At 38.9% G+C, this 17,102-nt stretch overlaps 2 protein-coding genes and 1 non-coding gene across 4 annotated transcripts; 1 reads left to right on the top strand and 2 right to left on the bottom strand.

The window, feature by feature from the left end:
- Positions 1-58: 58 nt before the first annotated feature.
- On the top strand, positions 59-1,744 carry c4h1orf194 (chromosome 4 C1orf194 homolog). The gene is made up of 5 exons (XM_042408990.1): positions 59-236; positions 949-1,065; positions 1,176-1,291; positions 1,386-1,501; positions 1,638-1,744. Exons 1-4 carry the CDS (start codon positions 162-164, stop codon positions 1,492-1,494), a joined length of 417 nt encoding a protein of 138 aa, XP_042264924.1. The 5' UTR covers positions 59-161; the 3' UTR covers positions 1,495-1,501; positions 1,638-1,744.
- Positions 1,745-2,211: 467 nt separating this feature from the next.
- smc5 (structural maintenance of chromosomes 5) lies at positions 2,212-15,614 on the bottom strand. Of its 2 annotated transcripts, XM_042408985.1 has the most exons (25): positions 15,162-15,614; positions 13,106-13,355; positions 11,796-11,937; positions 11,451-11,503; positions 11,013-11,175; positions 10,513-10,647; positions 10,021-10,161; positions 9,773-9,934; positions 8,566-8,637; positions 7,795-8,050; positions 7,475-7,629; positions 7,210-7,323; positions 6,983-7,077; positions 6,706-6,838; positions 6,443-6,616; positions 6,090-6,259; positions 5,839-5,962; positions 5,358-5,480; positions 5,048-5,173; positions 4,805-4,900; positions 4,339-4,443; positions 4,109-4,228; positions 3,702-3,881; positions 2,794-2,889; positions 2,212-2,637 (listed from the first exon to the last, which is right to left on the bottom strand). In XM_042408985.1, exons 2-25 carry the CDS (start codon positions 13,264-13,266, stop codon positions 2,503-2,505), a joined length of 3,231 nt encoding a protein of 1,076 aa, XP_042264919.1. In that variant the 5' UTR covers positions 13,267-13,355; positions 15,162-15,614; the 3' UTR covers positions 2,212-2,502. The 2 variants fall into 2 exon arrangements, with proteins under 2 accessions (XP_042264919.1, XP_042264920.1); XM_042408986.1 differs by lacking the exon at positions 15,162-15,614 and having other exon boundaries at positions 13,106-13,379.
- On the bottom strand, positions 15,292-15,638 carry LOC121896543. Its single transcript, XR_006096039.1, has one exon.
- Between the last annotated feature and the right edge of the window lie 1,464 nt (positions 15,639-17,102).

Raw genomic sequence — 17,102 nt, forward strand, 5'->3', positions numbered from 1 at the left:
AGGAGGGAGGATAGACACGTTTGATACCGGAAGTTCTTGGTTGCTTAGGAACCAGGTTGTAAACAAGTAGCTAAGTTAGCAAGAGTAAAGCAAACGTTACAGCAACACAAAGTCTGTACACATGATGTTATTTGTCTGTCGAGCTTCTTGTTGTCATTAATATGTCGAGCAGGGATCCTTTCCCCTCCCCGAGGTTTGAAGACGGCTTCACTCTCAGCGGCTTCAGGCCGCAGCAGGTCAGTCAACTTATTACTGATAATTAACTAGTTGAGGTTTGTCAGAGATCCATGTTACCAAAACAAAACACGAGCTGCCTCATGTTCAGATATTTATTTAAAAATGTACATTTGATCATGATAATTATTCATTATTATTAGTGAAAAGGGTATTTTTTTCCAACTTTTATACGTATACAGTATACACATACTATTAATGTATATACTATATTTATACTTTGTATGAAGTGATTATAACATGTATACTCAACATCTTTGGAACAAAAATGTCCTTTGAGTAAAGTTCTGTCTTATGTAAAATGACTTTTATCATCTACAGTCAGCAGAAAATCATTCATACTCTTTCTACCAGCATTGTGTGTTTTCTCTCAAGTCTCAAATTGTGTTTGTGTGACTTAAGTGTGTGTTCAATCATTTTGTGGACTTAAACAAAACCAACATCTTTGATGCATAAAATGAAAGGATTAAAGTAATTTAGCTAAACTAACAGCCATTATTACGCTTCATGTAGTTTTCTGCATTTGTAGCATTTCATTCTAAAACATTCACTTGTGAAACTCGTCTGAAAATCATCAGACCAGGACTTAATATGAACCTTATGATTTACTTTTGCTCCAATAATTACTTTCCTCTATAATTCTTTATCATAGAGAATAGACACAATTTCTTTATAAATTTGGAGATCATTTTTTCTCCTTCTCCTTCTGCACAGAGGAAAACCTATGATAAGCCGACCCACATGGCCCAGACTGAGGAGCCCTGGAGTCGCCTGCATGATGCAGCCACTGTGTCCAGCAGCCGGCGGAGTGTTCAGTATTATGAGCATCGGGTAAAGTCAGGGAGCACAATCTTAAACTGTGTGTGTGTGTGTCACTTCTGAAGCAACTTTTCAAGGCAAATGCACCTTCAGCACTTTTAACACTCTTTTCTCCACTTCAGGCTCCACACGACAGCCTGGACTTAAAGCTGAAGGCCGTCTACGATCAACACAAGGACTTCTTGTGGAGCAAGAATCAGGTTTTATACCAGAGGGAGACCGTCTCTGAGGACAACAGGTACGCATCTGTGATGTTAAGGTCACGGACCGGCAGTGACATTTCAGGATGTCTGATTGAATTTAATAAATCATTTGTCTCGCCAATTTTACAGGAGGACACAGCGAAGCTTAGAGGAGCAGGAGGTGCTGGAAAATGAATGCGAAAAGGACATCAGGGTTTGGGTCGACCCACAGAAACGCTCAATCTACTGTATTAAGTGAAGCACAGGTGAAGTTCAGTTATATTATGATCCCCAATCAATGCAATACATAATATGTGTGAAGCTTACATAAACTCTCTCAGTCTGAGAAGAGGAGTGTCTCAAATAAAGAGCTTTTTTTTTTTTTTTTTTTTACCTCCACAGGCCTTTTCAAACAAGAGCCACTGCAGGGAGACTGATGGCAGTTTCTGGTATCATCATCTCTGACTACTGCTCACTTCAGAGACCTGTAAATAAAGGAGTTCTCTCAATGTGTGTTTGTCCTGCTGGTGTTATTCTAAATACGACACACAAAGAAAATGAGCCTGATTTCTAAATCACTTTAACCCTAAAAACTCTCCTTAATAAAGTGCACAATGTAATAGAAACACAAATACTCACCTGATTCACCGGTCACATATTTTGACAGCCAAATGGATATTAAATGAAGTAACAGCACAACATTAAGGTATATTTGCACATAATTTGGCTTTTAAATACTGAATGTTTCTTAGTTTTGATTTCACTTCTGTACAGATTGCTCCTGGCTTCAGGGGTTTCTTAGAAAACCAATTTTTCAAATTTCATTTACATTCAAGCACAACAGCATTTATCTTTTTTTCCCCCAAACTCCTTCTCTACTGTGCTTGATTGAAATAACAGGGTTGTATCTTGCATGTAGAAACATCATACTGCATTGCATACTGAGGCAGTATTTAAGTAAATTTTAACAAACCCATTTACAAGAGAAACTGCAGAATATTTTATTAAAAACACGTACAACTGTTGGAATAAATGAGACCGTTAACAAAAGATTTAAAATGTCACTGTATAAAAAGTGCTGCATAGAGATGAGTGTAAACAAGGAAAGATCTGTTGGAGAGTTATAAACAAAAGGTTCATACGGCATATTTTTCCAGAAAATATTCTTTCCCATAATTGATAAATGTCAGTTTCACTTGGTGTTTATTTTGAATCCATTGAACCGGAAACTAACTGAGCTCAGGCAGGTGGAGTCGGCCCGGTGGATTCAGGCCCTGGCTTTTCTTTGGAGGCACCGTCTGATGAAAGCCTTCTCGTCCCATTTGTTGGGGGGAAGCATGTGGGCGCCGTTGTGGACGCAAAGAATGGTCATCTCATCGGCGTACTGAAGGTTCTGCAGCAGCTGAAGACAAACAGCAGCAGCAGCAGAAAGGTCAGGAAAATCAACAATACAGCAGATACACAGTTTGAGCACATAAATATTATAACTAAACACAACATACAGTAGATGTACACACACACACAAGACATTCACTCATTAGCAGGTATAAACACTCACTTTGGGAGTTATGAAGAAGTATTGGGATGTTGTCTCTTTGCAGGCCGTGCGGACCACGATGTCAAAGACTCTTCTTTCGTTTACAGGATCCATTCCCTACACAGAGACACAAACCGTCTCAGTCAAGTCCACATACAGAAAAGCAGGAGACGACTAACTGTTGCATTACTGCTTGTAGACTTGAAGAGAAATCACAGTCACGAGGATATAAACTGGTTCCTGCTGATGTAGAGTATTTTGTGAGATTTAGCTGCTTTGCAAACAAATTATTTTACTGAAGTGAAAACTCAATCTGTTAAACCTTAAAAAAAAAACATTAAGATCTTCAGAGAACAAACTGAAAAGGAAACACGATTTGTGAATTTTCCTGCATGTATTAGTTTGTTTTATCATCTGCAGATGTGCTACGTTATTTCCTTATTGTTACCTACATTTTGTGAATAGTTAGGCCACGAGCTACAGAAACAGGGACTGATGTTGATGTGCTCGTCACACATAGTGGATTCAGATTAGACCATGTTTGTTGGTTCCATTTGGACTTTTTTTCAAAACGGATATGAAAGGCTGACGCATCTCTGATTGCTTTTTAGTTTCATACTTAGCTTGGTGGTGTCACTAATTATGTGTTTTTGTGAGCAAAAAACTCATCACAAAAAATGTTTTTTTTCCCCCCCCATTCTCGTTCGTCTCCCAGTTTTTCATACTTTTTCACGATTGCACATTGGGATTGCTCGACAACTTTCATTTAAAAGAATTATGTTGAAACCTGAAAACAAAAACTTATTTCGAAACTGAACTAAAACTGAGTATAAGACACTGACAGAGACTAAAGCAACTATTACCTTGATACACAAAAACCACATGCCTGGTTTATTGTTCGGTGTGTTTGCGTGTGAGAGAGAAACTACCTGGTTGATCTCGTCCACCACTCTGAAGGGGCAGCGGTTGAGTTCCTGCAGGGCCATGAGGTAGAGCATTGTGGAGACGCTACGCTCTCCTCCACTCTGATGGTAGGCCGTCAGCTCGTGGAGTTGAGTGCTGCTGTGAAACTTTACTCGAATGCGGATCCCGTACTTGTCATACTCCTCCTGCAGACAGACAGCAGTCGGTTAATGGAGTAATAATTTAACAGTTATATTAAACTCTATCAGAGGTTGATGGGATTAAATTAATTTGTGCTTAATTCAGTTGGTTGACTGAGAAAAAACAGTTACAAATACCAACAACATCTTACATGAATAAAAAGAAGCAGATGATGAAATCAGCCTTTGACCCTGTGATGTCAGATCAAGTGTTTCTGTTGTTGTTTGTTTACCTCATTCTCTGAGTGCAGATCAACCTCTCCTGCACACTGCATAGAGCGGAAGAAATCACTGAACTTGTCATTGATCTGTTCAACCAGCTGCTTCAGAGGGTTTAGCCACCGTTCCTTAGCCTGTGACACACACACACACACACACACACACACACACACACACACACTGAGTTCTTAGTAAAAGAAGTAAACAATCCCAGAGGAGTCACTGCAGTGACAGAGTCGTTTACCTCTGATATGTTCTGTCTGTAGGCGTTGAGGGCGTTGTTCTTGTCTTCCAGCTCTTTCTCCAGATGTTTGATCTCCTGTTCTCTTCTGTTGTACTCGTCAACAACCTTCGACGCAGAGAGAATCGGGGAGAGAAACAATAAATAAATAAATATTACTAAAACAGCTTGTATGATCTGATCATACTTTCCTGTAGAGATAAAAACTGCAGTTTCTGATGGAGTTCTAATGTTTCCGAATCACTACAATGTACAATTTACACATTTTCATGACTTGAACATTATAAGCCAATTTATAATTTATATCTATTTATTTTAAACTGATTTTTCATGATTTCCCAGCTCAAATTTGATATAATTTCTGTAGATACTCTGCTTTCTGAGAATAAAGTCATCATAGCTATATATATAAAAAAATCAATGAAGCATAAACAAATGAAAGCCTCAGCAGATTCTCATGTGGCCTTACACTTTCACTGAGGCCAGTGAAGCACTCGGCTCTGGCGCGCTCCTCATTCAGCATGGCATCGAGCTCGTCCAGCGTGTCAGGCAGCTTACTGAAAGCCTGCAATAACAAAAAAAAACAAGAACCACCAATAATTTGGACACTAATATTCATATTTTGTGGTCTTCACTGATAATATTTTATACAAAGTGATACAGAAGAAGAAACTTGTCTCATTCAGCATAATAAACTGTGATGAACACTAACGTTACGCAGGTCTTCAGGTAACGTCTCATCAGATTGCATCCTACAAATTGACTTTGCCGTCTTCAACAGGCCTTTACATTGTTCTGTCAGCTGGACCTTCCTCTGCTCCAGACGGCTGCATTTTTGCTGCAACAACAAATGGACATTTTGTATAAATCAGTGATACAGAATGAAGAATTTATGTCATGGGCACTCGAGCAGGGTGGATGCTTGCTCACATGAGGGCTTTGAGTCCTGGTCCTCTCAATGAAGAACAGGCTACCAAACGCCTCCATGATGGCATTAGTGTGCATGTATGTGAAATACTTACATCAGTGGTTTTGAGTTCAGAAGCGCCTTCTCTACAATCGTTCTCCAGCTTGGTCTTCTCAGCTGTCAGCCCCACCGTCTCCAAAGCCAGGTATACCTTCTCCATAGTCAGCTTGGCTCTCAGCTACAGCAAGAGAGAAACAAGGACAATGGAGGACACAAAGAGAGTCAGACAACTAAAGACAGAAATAAGGCAGAGAATGATTATGAAGACAGGACACTTTTACAATAAGAGAGGAGAAAATTTTATGATTTAAAAATCTGTAACCACATTAGAAATGGTCTTTCTCACTGTTTACAATTAAAGTGTCTGCTAGAGTTCAAATTAAGACTGTAAGTCACAGTTTTCTGATTCATTGGGTGGCAACCAAGAAAAAAAAGAAAAGAAGGAACAACAGGCTATTAAATAATATTTCATTTTTATGTTTTCCAACCACAGAAATCCAATATGATTCAATCATATACAGTTCATTTATTCATACCTTCATTTGGGCCATGAACGCAGCAACTATGGACACCTTTTGGGAGTTAACAGCTGCAATTTTCTCTTTAGTCTCCTCTTCAATTTTCTTCAGGTCAATGCCGCTCTGCTCCATCTGCCTCAGACTAAACACACGGAAAGAGGGAGTCAGACCAACTCTAATATATCTGCGTTCACAAGACCTAATAAACCATGTTCAGAGATAATTTAATAATCAAGTCATGTTTGTGTCAAGCGTAAGACAAGATTTACCTGTCCTGCTTGGTACTGATTTTCTGCTCCAGTTGTCTTTTTTTGCCCTTTAGCTCAAGGAGCTGCTTCTTCTCTGCCAACAATTCATTGTCACGGCGATCCAGCGCGGTGGCTTCCTTCTGCAGGGCCTTCAGCCGTTCATCGATGTCCCGTAACTTCGACTCACAGGCCTGCTCGCAATGGAAGTTACGGTTAAACTCACAATTAAACATATTGAAAGATCATATCCCTCTGTATTTCTCTTTTTGTCTACTCTTAATGAGGGACAGTTGGGTGTAGAGTCATGGTTGAAGTGTGACGTTCTATATATTTTACAATTTAACAGGTTTCAATGTCTCAGAACTGTTCCTCACCTTCATCTGCTGCTCCAGCTGCTGTTTCTGTACAGCGTCCACAGTGATGGTGAGGTACTGGGAAGAGTGCACTGCAGAGTTACTGGTGCTGATCTTGTTGGAGTAGAAGGACCTCTTCAACGTGTACCTCTCCTCTGTTGTGTAGAACACCTTGAGGTAGGGCTCCTCAATCACCTGTTTGTGAGTTTTTGAATGATATTCACTTCCTTAATTCTCTGTTGCTTTGCTCTGGGAACTTGAAAGGTGTGGAACGAGGAACATACCGTTTTAATCATGGATTTGGTTTTCTCATTGCCCACAGGGACATCATGCACCCTGTACTGGTGACAGAGGTAACTCATCACCTCCTCAGGAGCGTCAAACATCTCACGTAGGTAGGTGAAAAACCCGAAACGCCTGCAAATAAAAAGTTAGAGACGTTTTTGAAAGAACGTATAAAAACATCTCAACTGTCACAGGCAAAGACACAGTTACACAAATAAATATAGGTTATGGTGATTTTAGAGGTTGTCACGCCTCAAGCAAAATAAATGTGCTCACTTCAAGGACTCGATATTTCGGGATGGAGACCGCCTAGAACACGACTCCTCCGGAGCAGAAATGGAGTTCACCTTCAAGTTCATCTTGTCTCGGACCTGAGGGTCAAGAATGATCGAACTAAATTTTTTATTTGGGAGGGTAAAATCTCAACTCTCAACATTAAGTTTATCTATAATTTGCACTCCACCCAGAGTCAACAGGACAATTGTAATCTGCAGCACACTGACCTCCACCATGAACTTCTCCATGTCCTCTTTCCTCTGGAAGACAAACGCCCGCAGGTCATGGAACGAGATGTGGTTCTCAACATACTTGGCAAAGCGATGATCTTTTACGTTGATCTGAGGAATGAAGAACATGAGACCTATTTTCTTTCTAGTAATATCTGAAAAATCCAAGATAACAACTTTCCCCAATTACAAAAGAATATAATCACACCCGTCTCATTCTGTCATCCTACTACATGAATATAAACACGTTGTTCAGACTCACTACAAGCATCATGGGCTCATGGACGTTTCCCTCGAAGTGATCTCTGTTCTTCCTGAGCCACTGAAGGGCAGTGTGTGTGTCTCTGTGGCGTCCCCGCAGCTTCTCCTCTTTGGCGTTCATCATGTTGTTCATGTCACTGAGCTTTCTCTCCAACACTGGCAATAAAAATAAATAACCAACTATAAATATTTGTTCCATTATGTGGTCTTTAACTGACGCTGGCAGAGTTTAAGTACCAGAGTGAGCAGCATCATATGTTAAACATGCTTAACAAGCAGATCTTTGTTTAAGTAAACTGGTTCAGAGGACACTGGACTCACTTTTGGACTCAGCGCAGAGGTTGTCCCTCTCCCTGCGTAGGTCGGCCTTCTCTCCTTCGATCTTGGCCTTCTCCTCCTGGACGCGCCTCAGCTCGACATAAACAGCATTGATCCTCGGCGTCACGTCTGGTTGGTCGCCGACTTTGCCGAGCTCTGCCTTCAAGTCCTCAATGGTCCGTCTGGTGTTGTTGATTCGCTTCTGGTTTTCTTCCTCCTCCATCTGCTTCAGTCTCAGCCTTTGTTTAATATCTTCAATCTGTAGATAAGAACAGGCAGAGTTGTCATTCATTATGAATGTCACACAGCTACAGATGAAGTCTGTTTGATACTGCGATAAAGGCATATTGGACAGAGAAAGTAAGCAATATAAATGATATGAAGTAAGGCTTCATTCATAAATACAAAAACATTGATTATATCATTTAAATGGCAATTTCTGTTATCATCTCCTCTTTACTTGATACAAAGCTATGAATACATTATTGTTTAATTAACTGAAATTATTTGACATTTTCAAAACATAATTTACTGTAAAGCACTCAAAGGGATTTGATGTCAAGCTTTAATGTTTGTTCACTCACAAATATGAAGCCCCTGTTCAATCGCACTTTTCTACTCATTCTTGTGATGTTTTTTCCAAGAAAAAAACTTCTATACCTTGCCAAATCTACCAGAGGGGTTTTCAAAGATGACAAAAACATAGATGACATATTATGAGTGCTGACAGCTGCACCTGCTGCTCTGTGTTAAAAGAAAAGTGCAAAGTCTCACCTCTTTGTGTTTTCGATCCAACTGATCTTGTTTCTGTTTGCACATCAGAGACGCTTCTTTGATGGCAACAGTCTGAAAAACAACAAGATAATTTTACTATCATATTAATAATAAAACTTACATACAAAATCATGCAATACAATGTGCTTAAATAAACACATAAAAAGACAGACGCAGGGAACATTAAAAACAATGACAATAAATACTGTAGGTGAGTTTAAAATACAGTAAACGTTTTGAAAAAGTGAGTTTTAAGTTATGTTGGCTGTCGGCTGTATGAACTAAACGCAGCATCACCACAGACTTTAGTCCTGGACCGAGGAACAGTTAATGTGAGAGTGATCTGTGAGGAACATTAACTGTGAGGAAGTCACTGATGTAGCCCGGAGCGAGGCCGCAAGGTGATTTAAAAAAGACGGGAAGCAATTTAAAATAAATTTTATAGCTTATAGGCAGCAAGTGGAGAGATTTTAATGTGTGGGTGATAAGTGCAGTCAGTTGTAGATGTTTGATGACGCTCTTAGGGAAGCCTGTGAAGAGAATTACAGTAATGGAGACGACTGTAAACAACAAATATGAGTATGTTTTTCACAGCTGTCCTGTGAAAGAAATGGCGTGAGCTTCGTTCTTTAAGTGATGCCACTTCTCAAAATTTAAATTACCCCATATTTTTAGCCACAGATGTAGTGTTACGAGAATGTGCACTGAGATGTGAAATGAGGTTCTCTCTTTTGGCCTATTCCCCAATAACCAAAATCTCATTTTTATACAATGTCAAAAGGTCAGGATCTATAAGAGCAGTGAGGATTCAGTAGGCGGTCAACTGCCGGATATAAAACATGAGGATTATCCATGTTATTTTAAAACCAAAACTGAGACATATGTCTGTCAGTTTGATCCCACAGTTGTAAAGATTTTCCTCAAGAACGTTGAGGTGCTCCTCTAATTTTGTTTTCCTCCATTTTCATTCAGTCTTTCTTAAGTTTCTTTTTAGTGAAGTTGTGTATATGTTTTTCTATGAAGCCTTTGGTTTCTCTGTTGGTCTGACTTTTCTTACTTTAAGGGGTGCGACTGAATAGATGATGAAAAGAAACACAGGGCTGTGCTGTAGGGGACAAATCATTGTCTGCACTTCTTCTTTTAGACCCAGGTGTCATACTACAGACCTGTCAGAAGGTACCAATATTTGCTTTTGCTGAATTCGCACCTTAGCCTTAATTTGTGCCTCAGTGGGCTTCAGCTGGTTTTCAATTTGCTGGATCTTCCTCAGCATGGGCGCCTGGGCCTGCTTCAGTGCAGAGAGCTGCCTTTTGGCCTCGTCTCGCTCCTTCTTCACACCCTCAAGCTCCTTACGGGTGGTCTCGTACTCCTATAACCAGAGGGAAACACAGACAGAGTTAACACAGTATTTGTCTCTCTCTCTCTCGTACACAGTGTTTCATTTCAGCCACTCACCACCCATGGTTTCTTCTTCTCAAGCAGCTCGATCACGTCCAGATGCCTCTTCTTTTCGTAGTAACGGTTCACATCATGTTTGTTCCTCTCGTTCCTCTGCTTAGCTTTCTCTAGGAAGCTGGCCTTCTCCTTCACAACGTTCTACCAGGGAAACAAAAATCACCAGCAACACTGAAAAATCCAGAACGCCCTGAGACCTGCAATGCTTTTACATTTTTAATTAATTATTTGATTAAACTGTCAATCTATGGTGTAGCTGTGACTTTGTTTTGTTTAATACTTGAGTGGTGACAGACAAAAAGATGCAAGGATAATTCTACTTGGGTGTTCACTGAAAAGACTTTTTTTTTTAATATGCATTAATTCTTTAACGTGTATTCAACTATTTTTCCCAATCAAACTGTCAGTCATGCCTAAATGGGACTCTCAACATAAACACACTGGCACAAGCTAATGACCTGCTGTTCATGTCCACATAAGCCGCATGTTTACCTCCAGTTCTCGCTCTTTTTTGCGGAAGTTTTTGAGCTCACAGTGGTAATCGTACATCTCCGGTGGCCCAACTGACTTCTCAGTCGCCTCCAGCAACTCAATTTTGGACATCTTGGCAAACTCTCCCACTTTTTCCTGTAGGGACAAACCAACCACATCAACAGGAAGGAAAACAGGAAAACAGTGAGGCATGAATCATTAGAGCTAATATTTATGACATGTTAGAATTTTGACTCATCAAGAAAGAATTTGTATGATCAAAAAAAAAACATGTCCTCCACACCCACATGCTGTCACACTGCTTAAATATTGAATGTTATGTTAAGAAAACCCAGAAACAATGAGACATAAATGAGATATTCAATAAAACATTCACAAACCTGCACAAACAACACCTGCATTGTACAACTATCCTACAATGTCCCAGTACTAATTAAGCAGACTAAGCTATTACTGTAATTAGCTGCACCTGTAGAGTCTTTGTAGTGACAAAAACATACCTGAGGCAGAAACTGACACAGGTTGCTGACTTGGATACAAAGAGCCTTGACTTCCTCTTCCACTGCTTTCTGGTTACAGTGTTTTCCATTCAGCATCCACAGAGACTGATTGTTCTCCACATGGATCTCTCTGTTAATCACTACGTTACCACCACTCTTGTACCTGGAATAGGAACAAGCAGTTTGAATCTATGATTAGATACAGTCAGAAAAAAGTCAACCTAAAATCCTCATTGCTGATATTACACTTGATGGTAAAACAGTAATATCTTTTAAGGTGGAACTGTCTGTATTTTTAAAACCTCGAGTTATGTTAACAGGATCCATATTTCATGATTTCTAAATGGGTTCATCAAGAATTTCTTAAACAAATACAACACAAATTATTTTCACATGCCTAACAGCTTGTGTATCTGCAAACTGCTTAACACGACTTACAGTTCAATCTCAATAAATCCTTTATTGCGTCCGCGTTTCACATACAGCCCAACCTACAGAAGAAAAATAAATATCAATCATCATCAGAATTGTAATTGATTTATTTGTCAGCTGTATAATAATTTAACTGGTTGACAACAGTGCAGTGATGTGAGACAAACATTCAGTGCAAGAGGACGATGAAAGACAAAATAACACAGTATGAAATGTCCCCTAATTTGGGCTGTTGCTATCAGCCTTGATATCAACTGGCCATACTTACTCACTGGTCTTTTGGAAAGTGTTGAATCGAAGCCTAAGTAGACAATGTCAGAGTACATCTATCAATGTTGCTCTGCTGTTTACCTTGTCCCCTCTGCCCAGGATAGCAGTCTTGCCAGCCAGACCCAGACAGATGGCACACACAATACTGGACTTGCCAGTTCCGTTGGCTCCGACAATCATGTTCAGATTCGGTCCAGGATACACCACAGAGTAGTCATAGGTCCTGTCAGAGTACAAAGTAGATATTTCAGGATTTCCTGCAGTGTTTTGTAGCAGAGGTGGGACACCTTGCCTGAAATAAACTGACCAATGGTATAAATTCATCACTCAGTCAGTCCAGCCAAAAAGAGGGACTTTGGCATTAAAAGACTGTAACATTGAAAGATATCTTCTTGGTTTGACTAATTTGGACAGGTGAAGCTTCATATTTGTTTCAAGTAAACTTTCACATACATTTTTGCACAGAAGGAGGCTTGTGTATTTTGGCCTCCATCACTTACATTACAAGTGCATTATGAAGGGATCTTCTAACGGCCGGTATGAACAGGAGGAAATGATTATGGCAAGAAAACATTATGTCCATTTGGGCACCTGGCTATTGTTTTAAGACACACTTGAAAAATTGTGAACCCGTCCTTTATGGGTTAAATAAACTGTAATTTGTAGATAGCTATTATGAACCATTCGACTTGAGTTGTAAGGACTCCTTCAAGATCTTAAGGCTTACATGAAAAACATGAATTAAGATGTAAAATACTATGCTGATATGTTTTTTCCACAAAAAAGTATAATCAGCACTTTAAAATTACATTTACTAGTTAAAAGTTTAACTGTTGGACACAATTAAGTCACAATAAAGTTTGTTGGTAGTGTCTGTGCACTGAAGACTTCAAGTTTTTCAAATCACGCTTTTATAACTTATATATTTAAACCACAACTGGCTTCAAACTAGTTGGGATGTCATGCTCCAGCATTTTCAGTGAACACAAAGAAACATTACACTTTCAGGAGATGAATATGAAAATAGCCTTCTAGTGTCAAACTCTGCACATACATCATTCTGCACAGTGAAGCTCAAATATCAAACTGAAGAAAAAGAAGAAGTGGAGGGGGGCTTATATCTGATATTGTGACCATGTTATGTGAACATGTGTTTTCGTGGAACCACTGAAACTGTCCTGTTTTAGCTCGTTTCCAGCAGGCTCAGTGGATACATGGTGATGTTTATTTCAAGCTTCCTAATAGCACTGATATGTTAGCATAAGTCTGCCAGCTTCACCGTGTATGTCTCATCGGTCTCTATCATATGTGTCTCAGGTCGGCGGCAGTTAATGTCTGTTTATAGACGTTGTTTGAGCAGTTGACTGACAGCCGTCGAGCAGTAAACTTACAGGAAGTTTTTCATGGTGATGCGGAGAATGGACCCCTCCACAAAACGGCCCTCTGCTCCGGCTCCGTCCGGCAGACTGCCTGCCTTCGCTTCGCGGCAACTGGAAGTCTGTGTGGCGATGCTGTCATGACTGATCCGCTGTCTCTTCCTATGCTCCGCCATGGCGAACAAAAACAGGTACACTCGTTCGCCCTCGCGCGCTTCGCCTGGTCGTTACTGAGAACTTCTTCTTCTTCTTCCGCTGCTGGAAGCTGGTTGGACAAGCCGGGGTCACATGTGTACACAAAGACTGACGTCATCACCTATTACAACGCGAATTATCGCGAGATCCATGGCTTTCACGTACATTTTTTTTGTCCATAGCTGTGTCACAATTCAAGGGATTATAATAATCTACTATGTAATCACTATTATTATTATTATTATGAGTGATTCAATATATTATCAATATTATGCTTCATTAATTACAATAATAATTAATCATAATATAATCATAATGAAATTACACACAGCCTATGGTACAGGCAGATAAAGTAGTTTTCAAACTTTCTTCCAAGGAATATTTTCCACAACACCATCCCAGTATGAGACTACAGCAGGAACTGTAACAGTATCACAGTGAAAAAGAGCTCTGATCTTCTTATTGTGATGACAGATTCAGGAAGTGTACTTTAAGCTTACATACAAGTTCTACCCTGTACAACATTTTCTTAAAAGATTTAAGAATTGTATTACTGCATTGTGTTCATTTTTCACATCCTGAAACTGTGCCTCATTTATTTTGGCACTGTTACTATACTCAAAGACTGTGGCAAGTGGTCTCTGAGTTTATTAATGTTGCATTTATGGCTTATTTTGCTTTATTGAATAAACATGCACTGTTGGGGTTTTTAAGTTACAACAGAAAGTTGTAAAATGGGAAACAAGCTCACATTTTCAATCTTATAATTATCTTAGCTAACTTCCATATTCATAGGTATAAGTTTGCCAACAAAAAAACACTCTTCAGTTGTCCATAAAGATGTGAGCAGCACTATTTAATCTTGCGCTAAGAAGGCTGTAAACACTGTTGATGAGTGTATTGTTTTAATGTCTTTATTTAACTATTTTGTTGTTTTATTTATTTTATGTATTTATGTTTTATCAGGTTTATTATGTAGCGATAGTGGCCAGGGTGGGTTGCTTCTACTGGATGAAGAGGTGTTAGAAATAGCCAGTGATATGATCCTGTTGGATCTGCTCTTGGAATAGATTATTAATATTATTAATTCATAAGCTACACTGTGAGAACAACTAGCCACTAGTTATATTCTCAGTGCCAAGTGTTTTAAGGAAAACTGTAAAAGGTTCACAATTTTTGTCTACTTTAAAACAACAGTCAGATGCCCAAACGAACCCTGAAAGAGGTTTTCCTCGCTGTAATCATTCCTCCTGTTCATACTGGCTATTAAAAGATGCCCTTCAAATGTGCTTTCAATGTAAATGATGGGGGCCAAAATCCAGTGTGTCCAGTCATTTTGGGTAAAAATGCATTTAAAGTTTATCTGAATATGAGGCTTCAGCAGTCTGAGTTATTCATATCAAGTGGATATCGGACACATTTACAGTCTTTTTAGCATCAAATTCCCTCTTTGTGTTTCCCCGTTGAGCTGCAGTGAAAGTATAGTGACAAAAAGAGGGACTTTGGCACCAGAAACACTAGCGTTGAAAGTTATCTTCTTGATTTGGACAGTCGGAGCTTCATATCAGCTTCAGATAAACTTTAATACATTTTTGCACAGAAGGACTGTGGATTTTATCCGCCATCACTTAAATTGTAAGTGCATTATGAAGGGATCTTGTGGCCTAATGGCCAGTATGAACAGGAGGAATGATTAAAAGAAAAACACGTCTCAGTGTTCATTTGGGTTTTAAGGCAGACTTGGATCAGTAAACGGTTACTGTGATTAACAGACAGAACAACTTTTCTGTTTACAGTCATTAAGTTCCTGCAGAGGGAGCTACATGATGTTTGTCTTGTGAATCCATACAATATACTAACAATCTGAAACAATCACCGCTGTAACGTTGAGGTAAATGTTTGCTGAACTGTAGCCACAGAGAGAAGCTGACGGTGGCTCCTTTGTGTTTCTTTAGCTGAATCCGGTGTTTAACCGGCCGCAGGGCTCCCGGCTGCTCTTCCTGTGGTTAGATCAGAATCGCCTCTTTACTCAGTGTCCGTTGTGAAGTTTGGAGTATGAACCCCAAACTCATCCCGAACTAGTATATCTGATCAATTCATCACGTCTAAACCACACTGTGCAGCGTGGAGGCCCTGGAGGTGAAATAGTGCCTGCTACTCAGCGCCAAAGAGGCTCGAGAGCGTTTTTTCCTATCATCTCCGGTTCGAGCAGAGCCAGACTCAAACCGGATCAAATAAGATCACTGTGTAGGTTTTTAACAGAAATACACACATTCACACACACTCAAACAATCACCAAACACAAACACTCACCAGACACACATCACCACAACCCACTCACCCGCCATTCACACTGTGAAGAAGCGGAACATCCGGGTTTTATTTATAGCCAACAGCCGCGTTGCATCATGGGACATTAAAGTAGAAACTATGTCGCCCTCACGTGGCCATAAACGTCATTTCTTTTTCTTTTTTTGCCTGAAATTTCTTTAAACGTAGGAAATATAGTTTTAAAAGTGCATAAGAAAGCAGAAGCATAACATTAAGTCATAATATATAATATAAGTATTTACAGTAATATAAATAAATAAATGAATGATGTGCAAATGTAGTGATTGAAAACATGATGTTACAATTAAAGGATATTTGTGGGTATATAGTGGGTTTGTTTACTCTTTCATTTATGTTTAAGTGAATTAGATTCTAATAAATATGGTAAATTACAGCATTAAATGCAGACATGTAGCTACAGCTTTAACAATATACAATCAACCTAATTCTAACACTTGTATTTAATTTACACTAAGTCCAATGTTAAATGTCACAAATTAAATTACGTTTTAGTTATTTTCAGTTTCAGTAATTTTCAGTAGTAATGATCTTGCAGATCTAGAGTCATGGGCAAAACTGCATTTTGAATGGCTGGAAAATATATAGTGATTGTCGACAATACCTGATATTATACATTCATGATATTACACCTGATATTATTCCCCAAAAGGAATTCAGTAAAAGACTCAGAAATGTGGAACCACTTATTACATGAATTAGTGTAAAACAAAACCAGAAGTTTTCAATGTACTGTTGAGACAGTAGTAGTTGACAAAGATGTGAACACTGAATGATTTATGAATGAATCGACCACATACATGTACATGCATATACATACATATTTTATATATATATATATATATACACACACACACACACACATATATATATATATACGTATATACATATACATATATATATATATACACACACACATACATATATATACATATCATATCATATATCACCTCACTCATATATGTATGAGAGATTTCCATTTTTGATTTTTAATACATTTGCAAAACATTCTAAAAAACATGTTTTCACTTTGTCATTATGGGTTATTGATGGGCAAAAATGGCAGTTTCATCCATTAAAAATCTACAACATAATAAGGGTGTAAAAATTGAAGCTGCTTTCTGAATCCACTGTACACATATTTGTACTTGTAAGTCATCGCATACACAGTCATGTACAATAAATACACACACAGACACATGCAGATACAGACACGTACACACACACTATTACGTCTTTTCTGTAGTTTTTATCCTGAATCTGTTTCATCCATTTGTTTGTTTATTTAGTTGTTTGAACTTTAAAAGCCCCGGGAGGGGGCAGGGGCTGCAAATTAGTTCAGTTCAGTTTAGTTCAGATCTTTATTGTTCCTCAAGGGGAAATTTAACTTGCAGCAGAGGGCAAAAACTCAAATACACCATACAAAAGGACACAGGACAGCTGAACACCCTATACAATTTACATCTGT

This window comes from Thunnus maccoyii, chromosome 4, assembly GCF_910596095.1.
Source record: "Thunnus maccoyii chromosome 4, fThuMac1.1, whole genome shotgun sequence".
Classification (NCBI taxonomy): domain Eukaryota; kingdom Metazoa; phylum Chordata; class Actinopteri; order Scombriformes; family Scombridae; genus Thunnus; species Thunnus maccoyii.

Coding starts and splice junctions, on each gene's coding strand:
- smc5 (XM_042408985.1), bottom strand. CDS start 13,266: ATGGCGGAGCATAGGAAGAGACAGCGGATCAGTCATGACAGCATCGCC. Junction 11,938..13,105: donor ATCACCATGAAAAACTTCCT/GTAAGTTTACTG, acceptor GTACTCTGACAG/GACCTATGACTACTCTGTGG. Junction 6,617..6,705: donor CCAAATCCATGATTAAAACG/GTATGTTCCTCG, acceptor ACTCACAAACAG/GTGATTGAGGAGCCCTACCT.
- c4h1orf194 (XM_042408990.1), top strand. CDS start 162: ATGTCGAGCAGGGATCCTTTCCCCTCCCCGAGGTTTGAAGACGGCTTC. Junction 237..948: donor GCGGCTTCAGGCCGCAGCAG/GTCAGTCAACTT, acceptor CCTTCTGCACAG/AGGAAAACCTATGATAAGCC. Junction 1,292..1,385: donor ACCGTCTCTGAGGACAACAG/GTACGCATCTGT, acceptor CCAATTTTACAG/GAGGACACAGCGAAGCTTAG.